The sequence below is a fragment of the Penaeus japonicus genome, unplaced genomic scaffold, assembly GCF_977035675.1.
Source record: "Penaeus japonicus unplaced genomic scaffold, GWHDUDI00000001_assembly GWHDUDI00000009, whole genome shotgun sequence".
Taxonomy (NCBI): Eukaryota; Metazoa; Arthropoda; class Malacostraca; order Decapoda; family Penaeidae; genus Penaeus; species Penaeus japonicus.
This window is the reverse complement of record NW_028234411.1, coordinates 1,978,719-1,993,995: the sequence shown is the minus strand read 5'-3', so window position 1 is coordinate 1,993,995 and position 15,277 is coordinate 1,978,719. Positions and strand designations below refer to the sequence as shown.

The 15,277-nt window shown below is 38.7% G+C and overlaps 1 protein-coding gene and 1 long non-coding RNA gene across 2 annotated transcripts in view; both read left to right on the top strand.

Annotated features, from left to right (window-relative positions):
* Nucleotides 1–5,134, top strand: part of LOC122261211 (uncharacterized) — a 6,870-nt gene extending 1,736 nt beyond the window's left edge. Inside the window, exons 2-4 of the long non-coding RNA XR_015191236.1 lie at nucleotides 4,645–4,710; nucleotides 4,856–4,921; nucleotides 5,067–5,134. This is a non-coding gene — a long non-coding RNA (uncharacterized LOC122261211). The remainder of the gene's footprint in view (nucleotides 1–4,644; nucleotides 4,711–4,855; nucleotides 4,922–5,066) is intronic.
* Nucleotides 5,135–5,505: 371 nt separating this feature from the next.
* LOC122261209 (uncharacterized) lies at nucleotides 5,506–14,983 on the top strand. Its single transcript, XM_086539463.1, has 24 exons — nucleotides 5,506–5,527; nucleotides 6,191–6,256; nucleotides 6,402–6,467; nucleotides 6,613–6,678; nucleotides 6,824–6,889; nucleotides 7,035–7,100; nucleotides 7,347–7,394; nucleotides 7,569–7,634; nucleotides 7,729–7,779; nucleotides 7,875–7,940; nucleotides 8,058–8,123; nucleotides 8,218–8,283; nucleotides 8,378–8,443; nucleotides 8,538–8,603; nucleotides 8,698–8,763; nucleotides 8,858–8,923; nucleotides 9,018–9,083; nucleotides 9,178–9,243; nucleotides 9,599–9,664; nucleotides 10,199–10,774; nucleotides 14,246–14,302; nucleotides 14,395–14,460; nucleotides 14,558–14,623; nucleotides 14,940–14,983. The coding sequence occupies exons 1-24, from the start codon at nucleotides 5,506–5,508 to the stop codon at nucleotides 14,981–14,983; spliced, it is 1,986 nt and encodes a 661-aa protein (XP_086395589.1).
* The last annotated feature ends 294 nt before the right edge of the window (nucleotides 14,984–15,277 follow it).

Here is a 15,277-nt window from a genome sequence, read left to right as displayed (position 1 = left end):
TGATGAACCCTTGCTCTAAAGTACCGCCGATGAAGGATGTGCAGGTAAGGATAAGGATAAGCCAGATTTGTGGAGCAGATGCTACGCCGGGCTTGTATTCAGTGACGCGAGCCCGCCTGTGCCAGCGTGTGCTGACTCGTGAGAGAATGTGCCAACGAGTGTTGACTCGATCTGAGCTTGGTCCTTACCCAACGCAGTGCCCAGCTACATCAGTAACCGCCAGGTGACAGTGATGTGAAGTCGACACGCTACCAATGAGCTAACCAGACGGCTATGTGCAGGTAGAACGAGAAGAGGAAGGTGACTCAATCCATACCCAGTGTCTAAAATGTGCTCCTGTGCCAATATGGATGCCTTTCACTGTGGCACTCACACTCACAAGCACAGGTTTCATTCCTCTTCCCTACCCCTTCTTGTTATCTTTATTGTAGGTGGTTATATGTTTCGTATTCGTTCATGACAGCACAAAAATACGAAAAAATAAAGTTGCCTTTTGTCCTCCCATAAAACAGCAATACTTCTATCACATTGAGTATAAAGAAAATAATGAGCTAATATAGATAATATACTACAATTTTAGTCAACTGCAGCACTGATAAAGCCTGTCATATGGCACATATAAGTCTCTAAACTCAATAAAACACAAAAAAATAAAACACAAAAACCGCTCTAGTTTTACAATAAATGACTGAGAGTGAGATGATTCAAATTATATTGCTTCAAGCGGTCTCTCTCTAAAATAAAACCTATCCTGGAGGCTGGGCATGCAAATCTATCTCCGTCTGCTATGAGTTAACATGTTCTTTTCTAACCATGTTCTTTTCTAATAAGAGTTTGGTGTCAGCCGCTCCCATCTATTTCTTTAGATTCATAATAAACTCTGCTGTTGAAGAAAATAGATCATGAGCCGATTGGGTTGGTCAATAAATTCGAAACTATATTGAAAATTTACCTTGAGTATCAAAGCTAGCCTTCTGCTTTGTTTGCAATATCAAAGCCAAATAAAGAAATACAGTTTGCCTGCCTTGGTGAGAATTTGTCAAGTAATTTGCAAAGCAATGCAATGTGGTACATTCTAGGATAAGGATAAGACAGATTTGCAGAGCAGATGCTATGCCAGCCTCGTATGCACTGAGGTGAGCCCGCCTCTGTCAGTTTGTGCTGACTCATGAGAGAATGTGCCAACAAGTGTTGACTCGATCTGAGCTTGGTCCTTACCCAACATAGTGCCCAACCACGTCAGTAAACGCCAGGTAACAGTGGAAACTCACGAGCTTGGATGGGGCACGATCTACCTACTACAGGGATGTTCAAGACGACGCACTGTCCTCTGACCTATCAGACATCTATCTTATTTTAGTCTCTATGGAAGGTAATTAATCTAGGAAGTACTGGTTAGCCTGTTCTAAAGGGCTACGAAACTGCAGAGTAATGAAGGTTTACCTGACAACCTGCTGATTTTTTTCCATACTTCAGCTACAGAAATTTGGTGATTAATATTCTGCAAGAATTATTCCTGCAAATTTGAGCCTTTATTTCTCTGAATTCTTCATGAGAATATTCTTGTAACAAATAGCTAACTCCTGAAGTCTTTCATGTTCCTGATGTAAAATGCTTTGTGGGTTATGCTGCTGCCTACAGCATACTCTGTTAGGATTGTAAAGTGGTCACTGACTAATTCTCGATCCATTGAAGATATTTGCCAATTACACAATGTAGCCATCCCTTGTGCGACCACCTCTGCTTGAAAAGAGGTAATAATAATAGATGTGGTTATATCCCTTACTGTAAAGGGGTCAACTGATCCATCCATGTAATATGTGTTACTACTTGGAGGAATAATACCTTCTATGATTCTATCCTCCTCTGCCTTCAATCGAGGTGGGAAATGTTGGTCCTTTGTCTTGATCATGTTCGTTCCCTGCAGTGAGAGTAGGACCTAATCAGATCTGGGGGAATCCAAGCACTTGGTTAACAGTGCTTCCCTGAGTTGAAAGCATATCAGCACCCTGGTGCTGTGAGACAGCCTGGAGCAGTTTGCAAACAACTTGTAATCCAGTTCTAGGCTACTAAATCTATCTTATTTGCATGTCCACATCCTATCTTATCTAGCAAAGAACTGAGCTGTCAAGAGCTCAGTCTAGATGTCAAGAGGAAGGAGGTTGAGAGACTTCTTAAACCTGATCCTGGCAGCCTCATTTTGGACCACTTTCAGCTTCTTCCTACGAGTCAGTGTAGCCGATATTAGGGCAATAGAAACAAAGTCCGCAACGGGACAGATTGCATGAACATATAACAATCTAAGGACCTTATACCTACCTTATTCCCTCAGCAGAAAGAGGTTTCCAGGCCTTCTGTGTCATCTAAAATTTCTGCATCATTATAGTACCAGGGGTCTTTGTAGTTCCTGGGCCGAGGGCAGGTCTTTGGGATAGTCGATCAGGTTGCCTGATTTATGCACCTAATCAGGCAGTCCTCAAGGACATCCACATTGAGTATTTTGGGGGGATCATTATCCCTGAGCCATTCAGCCAAGGTAGCCTGGAAAGCCTGCCAGTCAGCCTCATATACTTTCCATCTGGGAATGTGCTGTGTGGTAGGGGCTGGTCCACTGCCTGAGAGGTTGATAGTGATCCCCAAGTGGTCACTCGTGGCGGTCTGATAGACAGCAGCTGAACCTCTCGACCAGTTATAGTACCAAAGGTAAATTCGAAGACACCACCTCTGTTGTGTGTGTGTGTTCTCTTGACTGTTGAGGAGGGCGATTTCTGCGCAGGCCTCAAGCACTTCGATTACATAGCACCAAGCTGAATCCTCTCCTGCCCCTGGGGAAAGGATGGGTCTCTGGGCATTGAAGTTCCCTCTGATGATAATGCAATGTTGCACAGTGGCTGCACAAATCTTGCTAATGTCTAAGCTTCCCTAGCCTTAACTGTTATACACATTGTACAGCTTGAGGGGACCCTCAACCAAGTGGATTTTAATGGCAAGAAATTCTACACTCTCTCCACACTGAATGGGATTCTCGATCTTGCATCTGTGGATGGCTCCCAACAAGTATGATCAAACCCCTAGTCCCTACTGTGCTTGGTAACACAAAGGGATGATACTCTGTAAAGTGGACCAAGTGTCCCATGACAGTCTCTTGGAGCATGACTGTGTCAGTATACCTTGATCATACAGCTGTGTGGAGAATGGCATTTCTAGGGAACATTCATTGATATTATACTGCAGATCACACTACTCCATAATGGTTACCTTTGTGTCCTATGACATCAGTGGTATCCAAATTGGACACATACATTATGGTGTCATCACAGTACACGCGGTTTAGCGGGAGATTCCTGGTTGTGGCCTGTGGTCAACCGTGAGTGAGGGGGAGGGTCAGTTGGTTCATCTGGTGACCAGTGTAGGGAGAAGGACGGCTCGTCCTCGTGTCCTCAACATTAGAGTCTAGGGATGATATTTTCCACCAGTTCTTACAACCATTTCTTGCAGACTGTAACCCTTAGTACCTCTATTTGCTGGCAACTGCAGAAAGTCTTGGCTGTTGGTGACGTCATGGCGAAGCCACAGGGGAAGGTGGGGGGAGAGGCCAGGCCATGGAGGGTAGTGCATCCCCAATGACAAGCAGTCACACTTACCATCCCACGTCTGAGATAAAAACATGGTAGCTGTAGCAACTTCTTCCTCTATAATATTGTTTAGATATTTCCAAGCATTGTGCTGCTCACCAGATACCACATGGCATATCTTATCTTTGCAGTATTTAGCTACATGACCACTTCCCACTCACTGTTAGTGGCTGGCCTAAATGGTGGGGGTGACTACAACATCTGACTTGCTCAATTGGTAACAGAAGAGATATAGCTCATATTACAATAAGAAACTCAGTTCTAATGGTCTCTATAGCTGTACTGGACAGGAAAGATTCCTTTAAATGTCACGTACAGTTTTGTTCTGTGTGGTACAAGAGCGATAAACATCAATGCATACTTTGCACGAGTTCCTTGTATATGGCATCAGAGATCCGTGCATTAGGAATAGTAACCATACAACTTCTCCATAAGAGGTTACGTGTACTGCTACTATAAGTGTTGCAGGCAGTTAGGTACACAGGCTGATTGGTTGCAAGACTTTTTAACCCCATAATTTCCTTGATATACTTTATGCCCTACTTTATCCCCTACTATTAGTATTTTAACAAATCCTGAATCAGTCACTTCTGATGAAAGAATATGCACCAGAAACAATGAAAACAAAAAATTATAACGAAATTTTGTAATAAAAAAAAAAAATCAACTTTTGGATCATCAACCCACAATTATTCCATATCTAGGTGAAGTTATCTTTGTCCCAAAAACGACTATACCAGTTAACACTGGCGAAACTACAGAAAGAGTTGGTAAGTGACATATTCAAAATGCAAGGATTATAATGAAACTTATGGGTTATGGGTCATAACCCTACAATTGTTTTTGATCTAGGTGATGTTATGACTGTCCTTTAAGTACTATTCCATTTAACACTGCTAACACTACAGAAGTGGAAAGGAAACTGCATAAATGGACTGCAGGAATTATGATATAAAATTGTAACTTGAAACTTGCAACTTGGATCATAAACTTCTAATTTCTAATCCAGGTGATGTTACAACTGTCCCAGAAACGGCTGTTCCAGTTACCACTGTTGAAACTATAGAAGGGGGAGGTAAGTGGCATGTTTGGAATGCATCAATTATAACAAGATATTGTAACTTGAACAAAAAATAATCATGAAACTTAGCAGGCATTTTGATATAACATAACTTGAAACGGCAATTTGGATCACAAAGCTAAAATTATTTCTGTTTCAGGTGATGTCACGAATGCCCCAGAAACGGCTGTTCCAGTTACCACTGTTGAAACTATAGAAGGGGGAGGTAAGTGGCATGTTTGGAATGCATCAATTATAACATAATATTGTAACTTGAACAAAAAATAATCATGAAACTTTGCAGGCAGTATGATATAACATAACTTGAAATGGCAATTTGGATCATAAACCCAAAATTATTTCTGTTTCAGGTGATGTCACGAACGCCCCAGAAACAGCTGTTCCAGTTACCACTGTTGAAACTATAGAAGGAGGAGGTAAGTTGCATGTTTGAAATGCATCAATTATAACATGATATTCAGCCGTATTCTAAGTCCCTAAGCGCGCCGTGTACATGACATGAACATGCCGCGATTCATATTCTAGAAGCGCGGGTTCGTGGCAAAAGCGTGGCAAAAGCGTGGCATAGTCGTGGCAAATGCGTGGAAAGTAATGTAACAATCGTGGAAACTCCGTGGCAAGGGAGTAGGCTTGTCACGATAGTTACACGAGTGAAAAAAATCATATTTTTACTGTACTTTTTCTTACCAATACTTCATATGAGCATACTACGTTTGGAAAGTAATATCTATATTGGATATATCAAGCATCATTGTCCTAGACATGGATTACAAATACTTTTAGGAAAACATGAATTATCTGCTGATTTTAAGTTTGTTTACCTTTTGGCGGACTTTTCGAAGGAGAGTAAAGTTAAATGAATGGTAAAAGTAGTCAGGGACATAAAATTAAAGCATATAATTATATGAAATATGTATAAATTAAATCTATATGTATGATATATTAAAAATGCGCATATATGTACAGTATATACAAAGATAAAATAAGGAAGATCTGTTCATAAACACACGATCCCTCTCATCTCGTTTGTTTTGATCGAGCGTAGAGTGAATTACCAACAGCGCGTTCGTGAAATGGTTGTCAATTCTTTAACTAAGAAGAAGTACAACGACTGATTCATACCAAAATTGAATTATCTTATGTTAGTGCTACCTATGATTGTAGTTTCTCTTATGAATTTGTCGTTTGGACAGTGCCATTCATCTGAAACATGTTAACTTTGGAACGGTTGGTAAACCTGAAGCAGCTGACGCAAACGTGCCATGCTTTTGCAAACTAGATTACCGCCTTTGTGACATGAACACGACATGGACACAGCATGAACATGACATGGCCACGACATGCAGAAAACATACTAGAATACGGCTGATTGTAACTTGAACAAAAAATAATCATGAAACTTTGCAGGCAGTATGATATAACATAACTTGAAATGGCAATTTGGATCGCAAACCTAAAATTATTTCTGTTTCAGGTGATGTCACGAATGCCCCAGAAACGGCTGTTCCAGTTACCACTGTTGAAACTATAGAAGGGGGAGGTAAGTGGCATGTTTGAAATGCATCAATTATAACATGATATTGTAACTTGAACAAAAAATAATCATGAAACTTAGCAGGCATTTTGATATAACATAACTTGAAACGGCAATTTGGATCACAAAGCTAAAATTATTTCTGTTTCAGGTGATGTCACGAATGCCCCAGAAACGGCTGTTCCAGTTACCACTGTTGAAACTATAGAAGGGGGAGGTAAGTGGCATGTTTGGAATGCATCAATTATAACATAATATTGTAACTTGAACAAAAAATAATCATGAAACTTTGCAGGCATTATGATATAACATAATTTGAAACGGCAATTTGGATCGCAAACCTAAAATTATTTCTGTTTCAGGTGATGTCACGAATGCCCCAGAAACGGCTGTTCCAGTTACCACTGTTGAAACTATAGAAGGGGGAGGTAAGTGGCATGTTTGAAATGCATCAATTATAACATAATATTGTAACTTGAACAAAAAATAATCATGAAACTTTGCAGGCATTATGATATAACATAACTTGAAATGGCAATTTGGATCGCAAACCTAAAATTATTTCTGTTTCAGGTGATGTCACGAATGCCCCAGAAACGGCTGTTCCAGTTACCACTGTTGAAACTATAGAAGGGGGAGGTAAGTGGCATGTTTGGAATGCATCAATTATAACATAATATTGTAACTTGAACAAAAAATAATAATGAAACTTTGCAGGCAGTATGATATAACATAACTTGAAATGGCAATTTGGATCATAAACCCAAAATTATTTCTGTTTCAGGTGATGTCACGAATGCCCCAGAAACGGCTGTTCCAGTTACCACTATTGTAACTACAATTGGGGGAGGTAAGTGGCATGTTTGGAATGCAGGAATTATAATATAACATTGCAACTTGAAACAGCAACTTGGATCATAAACTTATTTCTAATCCAGTTGATGTTACGATTGTCCCAGAAACAAATGTTCGTTATCACTGTTGAAACTACAATTGGGGGAGGTAAATGGCATGTTTGGAATGCAGGAATTATGATATAATATTGTAACTTGAAACGGCAACTTGGATCATAAGTCTACAATTATTTCTTATCCAGGTGATGTTACAACGACTGTTCCAGTTGCTGAAACTACAATTAAAGGAGGTAAGTGGTATATTTGGAAGGCAGGAATTATAACATAGCATTGCAACAATTTTTCCAGATACCACTGTTGAAACTACAGATGGGGGAGGTAAGAGGCATATTTGGAATTATAATATAATATTGCAACTTGAAACGGTAACTTGGATCATAAATCTACACTTATTTCTGATGCAGGTGATGTTACAACTGTTCAAGAAACGACTGGTCCAGTTGCCACTGAGAAAACTACAATTGATGGAGGTAAGTGGTATATTTGGAAGACTGGAATTATAATATAACATTGCAACTTGAAAAGGCAACTTCGATCATAAACCTACAATTATTTCTAATCCAGGTGATATTACGACTGTTCCAGTTACCATTGTCGAAACTACAGAAGGGGGAGGTAAGTGGCATAATTGGAATGCAGTAATCATAATGTAATATTGTAAACTGAAACAAGCACCTTCGATCATAAATCTACAATTATTTCTGATCCAGGTGATGTTACGACTGTCCCAGAAACGATTGATCCAGTTACCACTGTTGAAACTACAGAAGGAGGAGGTAAGGGACATATTTGAAGTGCAAAAATAATAATGAAATATCAGGCATTATAATATAACATTAATATAACTTGAAACGGCAATATGGATCATAAACCTAAAAGTATTTATGTTTCAGGTGATGTTACGAATGTCCCAGAAGGGACTATTCCAGTTAGCACTGACGAAACTACAATTGAGGGAGGTAAGTGGTATATTTGGAAGGCAGGATTTAAACCATTACATTGCAACTTAAGACGGCAACTTGGATCATAAACCCACAATTATTTCTGTTTCAGGTGATGTTACGAATGTCCCAGAAGGGACTGTTCCAGTTAGCACTGACGAAACTACAGAAGGGGAAGGTAAGTGGCATGTTTGGAAGGCAGGATTTAAACCATTACATTGCAACTTAAGACGGCAACTTGGATCATAAACCCACAATTATTTCTGTTTCAGGTGATGTTACGAATGTCCCAGAAGGGACTGTTCCAGTTAGCACTGACGAAACTACAGAAGGGGGAGGTAAGTGGCATGTTTGGAAGGCAGGATTTAAACCATTACATTGCAACTTAAGACGGCAACTTGGATCATAAACCCACAATTATTTCTGTTTCAGGTGATGTTACGAATGTCCCAGAAGGGACTGTTCCAGTTAGCACTGACGAAACTACAGAAGGGGGAGGTAAGTGGCATGTTTGGAAGGCAGGATTTAAACCATTACATTGCAACTTAAGACGGCAACTTGGATCATAAACTCACAATTATTTCTGTTTCAGGTGATGTTACGAATGTCCCAGAAGGGACTGTTCCAGTTAGCACTGGCGAAACTACAGAAGGGGGAGGTAAGTGGCATGTTTGGAAGGCAGGATTTAAACCATTACATTGCAACTTAAGACGGCAACTTGGATCATAAACCCACAATTATTTCTGTTTCAGGTGATGTTACGAATGTCCCAGAAGGGACTGTTCCAGTTAGCACTGACGAAACTACAGAAGGGGGAGGTAAGTGGCATGTTTGGAATGCAGGAATTATAACATAACATTGTAACTTGAAGCTGCAGTTTGAATCATAAACCTATAATTATTTCTGTTTTAGGTATTGTTACGACTGTCCAAGAAACAACTGTTCCAGTTACCACTGTTAAAGCTACAGAAGGGGGAGGTAAGTGGCGTGTTTGGAATGCATCAATTATAACTTAACATTGTAACTTGAAATGGCAACTTGGATCATAAAACTACAATTATTTCTATTTCAGGTGATGTAACGACTGTCCCAGAAACTACTGTTCCAGTTACCACTATTGAAACTGCAGAAGGGGGAGGTAAGTGACATGTTTGGAATGTAGTAATCATGTAAGATTGTAACCTGATGTCACAACTGTCCCAGAAACGACTGTTCCAGTTACCACTTTTGAAACTACAATTGAGGGAGGTAAGTGCCATATTTGGAAGCTAGGAATTATAACAGAACATTGCAAATTGAAGTGGCAAATTGGATCATAAACCTGCAATTATTTCTGATCCAAGTGATGTTACAACTGTCCCTGTATCGACTGTTCCAATTACCACTGTTGAAGCTACAGAAGGGGGACTTTGGGGTATATTTGGAATTATGATATAACATTGTAACTTGAAACAATGACTTGGATCATGAACTTACAATTATTTCTAATCCAGGTGATGTTACAACTGTCCCAGAAACGACTGTTCCAGTTACAACTGTTGTAACTACAGATGGGGGAGGTAAGTGATATGTTTGGAACACAGGAATTATAAAGAAACTGGAACCTATCACAAACAACTGTTATATCATTAAACAAGGCACTTAGCAATAGTTCGCAAACCTACAAACATTTTTAATGACTATGAAGTGATATTTAGCCTCACCAAAGTAAGAGCATCTTACATCACTATGAAATCCTCTCTTTAACTTCGAAGGCATTTTACAGACATTCAATTCAGCTTCCAAAAATCCTTATTAACTATTAACTAGGTATATCTGATGGTCAGGTAACAGAAAGCAGTCTTACAGATCTTATAGCTTAAGGTGTTCTTACGACAGTTCCTTATTCAGAATTGGGAAGTAACTTGTACATTTGGATGGTGTAGAGTCTAAAATAGTCCTATCTTACCTTTCACAAAATATGTGAAAAAAAAAGTTATAACATCATCTATATACTTCATGCTTTGGTATACAATTCAAAGACTTGTTTTTCATAGAGTAACATGTCTTAATTAAGATACCGTATAATTATTTTTTACATTTTCTTACATCAGTTCTAGACAAGGCATGTCGAGATCGTATCCTTGTGTTGCAGTCTTCAATCAACGACAGTATGGCTGATGTCATACAACTCGTAAATGAAACTATTGAACAAATCGAGGAAAAAAATCCAGAAATGCCTGATGATCTGTTCCAAAGAATCATTAACTGCGTGGGAAACACATCAGCCCTTTTCGATAGGAGTCTGGAATTAAACGAGGTCATTCAAGAACTTACGAATAATCAAGACACTGCGGCATCTTGTCCTGTGGATGATTTTGAGGAACTGTCGAAGGACTTGAGCGCGAAGGCCACAGAATGGCAAGCTATCATTGACATAATAGCTGGACTACCTCTAACTTCGCGGAGGGTGAAGAGAGTGTCTGGAATGGAAATTCTGTCCCAGCTTCAAGATTTCCATGCATATATCATTAGAATTAATAGACAGGTCACTGTGATTGTTATCCATATTATTCAGATATTTACCGCAATGGATGAGGAGGAAAATGCAAAACCAACTGAAATTCCAACTACAGAGAGGGACACAATTACCGAGTTGACAAGTGAAATTGCTACGATCACACATAAAGGTAAAGTATGTCGTTTCATTTAAATGTACCTTCACAGTCACAGTTCCGTGCAAATTTATTTACATCCGAGAGAAAGAAAGAGAGAGAGAGAGAGAAAGAGAAAGAGAGAGAGAGAGGGAGGGAGAGAGAGAGAGAGAGAAAGAGAAAGAGAAAGAGAGAGAGAAGAGGAAGGGGAAGGGGTTCGCTAATAGCCATTGATTAATAGCTAATATTTAACCATAGTAATAAAGTACTGTGCATCCGATAATAATCCATCGCCATATCGGTCAAGCTTACTTACAATTTCTATATTCGATCTTTGATAGCATTTATTTTTATGTGAAACGTAAGTGTTGAATAGGAGTCTCTGACTCGCATTGATTCCTTCTCTGTACTTGTTTATATGACTCTCTTTCTCCTACGCACCGATATTTCTTTTCCTGACGTAAACACTTTTTGTTTCACTCACGTTATAAATGTTTTCCTTTAGTGCAAGACAAGCGATCGCTATTACTTGCATGATATTCACATTCCCTATGCACGGGCATCATATGGTCAACAGCTGAGTCATTTAGGTGTTGACAAGGTTCACTACAGGTACATAAGTTACATAAAGCTCAAGCTTTTAGAAGGACAACTACATCTAGCGTCATTTTTTTTTTTCACAAAACATGAACGTATTACTCATAAAGAAGTCTTATTTCAACAGAAAAATGAAATTGAAACAAAAGAAGCATATTTAAATCACCGCCTGTTACATACAGATTGTCATTTAGAATCTGTTCATAAAACATTTCGTGACAGCGCATTCATGGAAAGTGTTTCTTATCGCAAAGTCAGTTTATCCTTTGGCATTGATAAGAAAGTCGGCAAGTCACTTGGTTGTTTACTTAGTTAATGTAGTACGGTAGTGCACTCGCCTTATCAGTATATTCACCATTCCTCCAAATTTCGCAATTTTGAAGAAAGGAACTTATTGCTAATCTTTCTTTATTCAATAGAACAGAAGTAAAATTAACCGTACATGAGAACACATGAGAAACGTATTGGAAATATGATTTTAAATCGATGTCTTTATGTTTCAGAAAGCGAACACTGTCCCTCCCGTTTCATTGATTGAAACATAAATAACAATACGGTTTAAAATTTAAAAATAGATAAGGGCATATAAAGGCATGATGAGTTAGAAGGGAATGATATTTGCAACAAATCGGGGCAGGTGAGGTCAATACAAACACCTTTGCTTGACCTCTGCTGACCCGATGATGATGATGATTAATTTTATGATGATGATAATAAGAATGATAATAAAAAAATAATGATAATGATGCTGATGATAATTGAAAAATAATGCTGATTATCATGAAAATGATCATATTTATAATAAACACGACAACAATATCAATAATGATAATGATGATAATAACGATTGCAATGAGAGTATTAATAGTAATGCTGATATGAATAAAGATAATAATAGTATTAATGAGGATAATAATGATAATAACAATGATAATGATAATTATACTGCTGATAATAATCATGATGATGGTAATAATATGATACTGAAGTTAAATATTACTATTATCATTATCATAGTTGTTGTTATCATTATCATTGGAAATATTATCAATATTTCCATCCTCGTTAGGTCAATCTTACTATTGATATCATCCCATATCATTATCATTATTGTTATTATTATTAATGTTATTATTATTATTATTATTATTATTATCATGATTTCTATCATTCTCCTCATCATTATAATCCTTATTATTACTAGTATTAGTATTATTCTCTCTCTCTCGCTCGCTCTCTTCCTATCTACTTATTTGTTTATCTATGTATTTATCTATATGTCTATTTGTCTGTGTATATATTCTCTCTCTCTCTCTCTCTCTCTCCTTCTCTCTCTCTCACTCTCACTCTCTCTCTCTCTCTCTCCCTCTCTCTCGTACGAAACAGAATGTGAACATGATGAATAAACCCGACTCCTCTTTCTCTGTTTCTCACATCCACACATAACAAGGAATTTCCAAACATGGAGGTGGATGAATACAAAGGTTAAGCGTGTGAATTTCAGCCCGGTACAAGTACAAGGGCTAATCACAAGTAACCAGGTCACAAGGGCGCACGCACAAGGACTCCAGCATCCACGCAACAGAAGCACCAATCCGTCTTTTGGCTTTGTCCCTCCGTCCGGCTCACTCCGACCCTTCCGCCATGTTTGTCCAGCTTACATCATGTTATCGTGTTTACACAAGATTACACAGAGACAGGGGCACCCTCTGGTGTTATTAGGAAAATTATTTGCCTATTTCCACATCAACACCAAAGGGTAAACAGACCCTTTGTTTCCGTGTATGTACCATAACGAAAAATTTAAGCATTGATTCGACGTGACAAATTCAATATACGTGAAACAGCTAGCGCTGTGAATCTATTTCTTGTTTCATGTTCATCTATTTTATCATTTTTTAAGTGTAGTTGCCGTTCCAAAAGCTTGAAATTTATGTAACTTAGATTAGGCTGTATATAGTAAACCCTGGAAGCTTCATTCACATCACAGCGAATCCTGCAGAAAAAAAACATGTCAACAACCAAATGAATCCGCTGGGGCCATACGATGTCCGTGCCAAGTGAATGTGAATATAATGATACTGGCAGGGATCCCTTGTGTCTTGTTTCTTAAGAAAAAACCCTTATAAATAATGAGTCAACTAAGATAAATCAGATTGCGTCACTCAAACATGTCACTAAAAAAGGTGAGTTTTCTCCTGGTACTCCGTCATTCTACTCCACCTCCTTCTCTCCTCTTCCCACCTTTTTCTACCTCTCTCTCTCTCTCTCTCACACACACACACACACACACACACACACACACACACACACACACACACATACACACACACGTACATGCACACACATACACATATACAGAGAGTGAGACAGACAGAAAGAGAGAGAGAGAGAGAGAGAGAGGATAAGCCAGATTGGCGGAGCAGATGCTACGCCAGGCGAGCGCGCATAGAGAGAGAGAGAAAGAGAGAGTGTTACTCGGAATTGAGTCCTCACACATCACGTGCGCCTGGCAATGCATACCATAATATTGCAACCTAATATACATATTTCATATAGAAATGTCTTAAAATGGCAAACTTTTATTTTCTCTATATATGGAAGCTTTCAACCGTCCACCCCTGTCGTAGGCTAAATGGAATGGGTCGTTCCATTCCTTTCCCTCACATTAAACTACATTAGAGGTTGGTATGTGGTTATAATACATCATAATTGCAATGCTGGATCATAACCAGCCGTGCAACCGGGACTGAGTAAATCGCCGGTTGTATTGATTTCAATTCCAGTAACCACTATTAAAATTACAGAAAGGGCATTGTAGTGTAATTGGAACACAAAAAATATAATTAAACATTGATACATTAGGCGAATAACTTTTGGAACATGAAACTACAGTTATTTCCGTTCCAGATGATGCTACGACTGTCCAAGTGACGACTGTTCCGATTACCACCACAGAAAAGGGAGGTAAGTGACTTATTTGAAATGTATTATTACGAAACATAGCAACTTGCAACAAGTAACTTTTGGTCATGACCATACAATTATTTCTGTTCTAGGGGACGTTACCACCATCCCAGATATGACTATTCCAGTTAACACTGTTGAAACTACAGAAAAGGGAGGTAAGTGGCACTTAAGGAATGCAGGAACCATAATGAAACTTTGTATCTTGACACAAGCAACGTATGAATCATTAACCTTTACTTATTTCTCGTCTAGGTGATGTTACCGCTGTCCCAGAAACGAGTGTTCCAGTTACTACTGTTGGAACTACTGTAGAGGGAGGTAAGTGATACAGAAGGAATACAGGAATTATTATTAAACTTTGTAACTGCAAACAAGTAACTTTAACAAGGATAGATGATCTATCAAAGTTCATCTGTAGTTGTATTTCGCGACATACTATATAAATAACGAAGAAGCAGCTGGGTCATGAACGCATAAATTAACTACGAACACTTCGCCGTACTACTGATTCAGCCATGTTGGAAAAAGCATGTCTTTTCTCTTTTCTTGATAATATCGTTTTAAAGTCGTCATTTATTATAGTGCTTCTGAAGATGACAATTATTTTGTGAGACAATTCTGCCCACGATTACAGAGGTCCCGGGAATACTTTGCAGAGAGTACATGCTCTCACACTGATTCATCATCCTTCCAATAATAGTGCCTACGACTGTTTCCCTAGTCCTTTGCCATTATCATGGTCACCGCGGGAAGGACATTGACAAAGCCGTAATAATTTTAACTCTTGTACTCAGACGATGGACATGGCAACCGTTCCAGTAATATTTCGTAAAATGCGAAAACATTGCAACTCAGGATGCGACTCAGATCATGGCGTGAGAATGACTAGAGATACGGCTGTTAATGCTTTGCCACATTGTAGTCAATAGATTGGATACTAGTCAATAAAATGAATGAACATTACCTACAAAG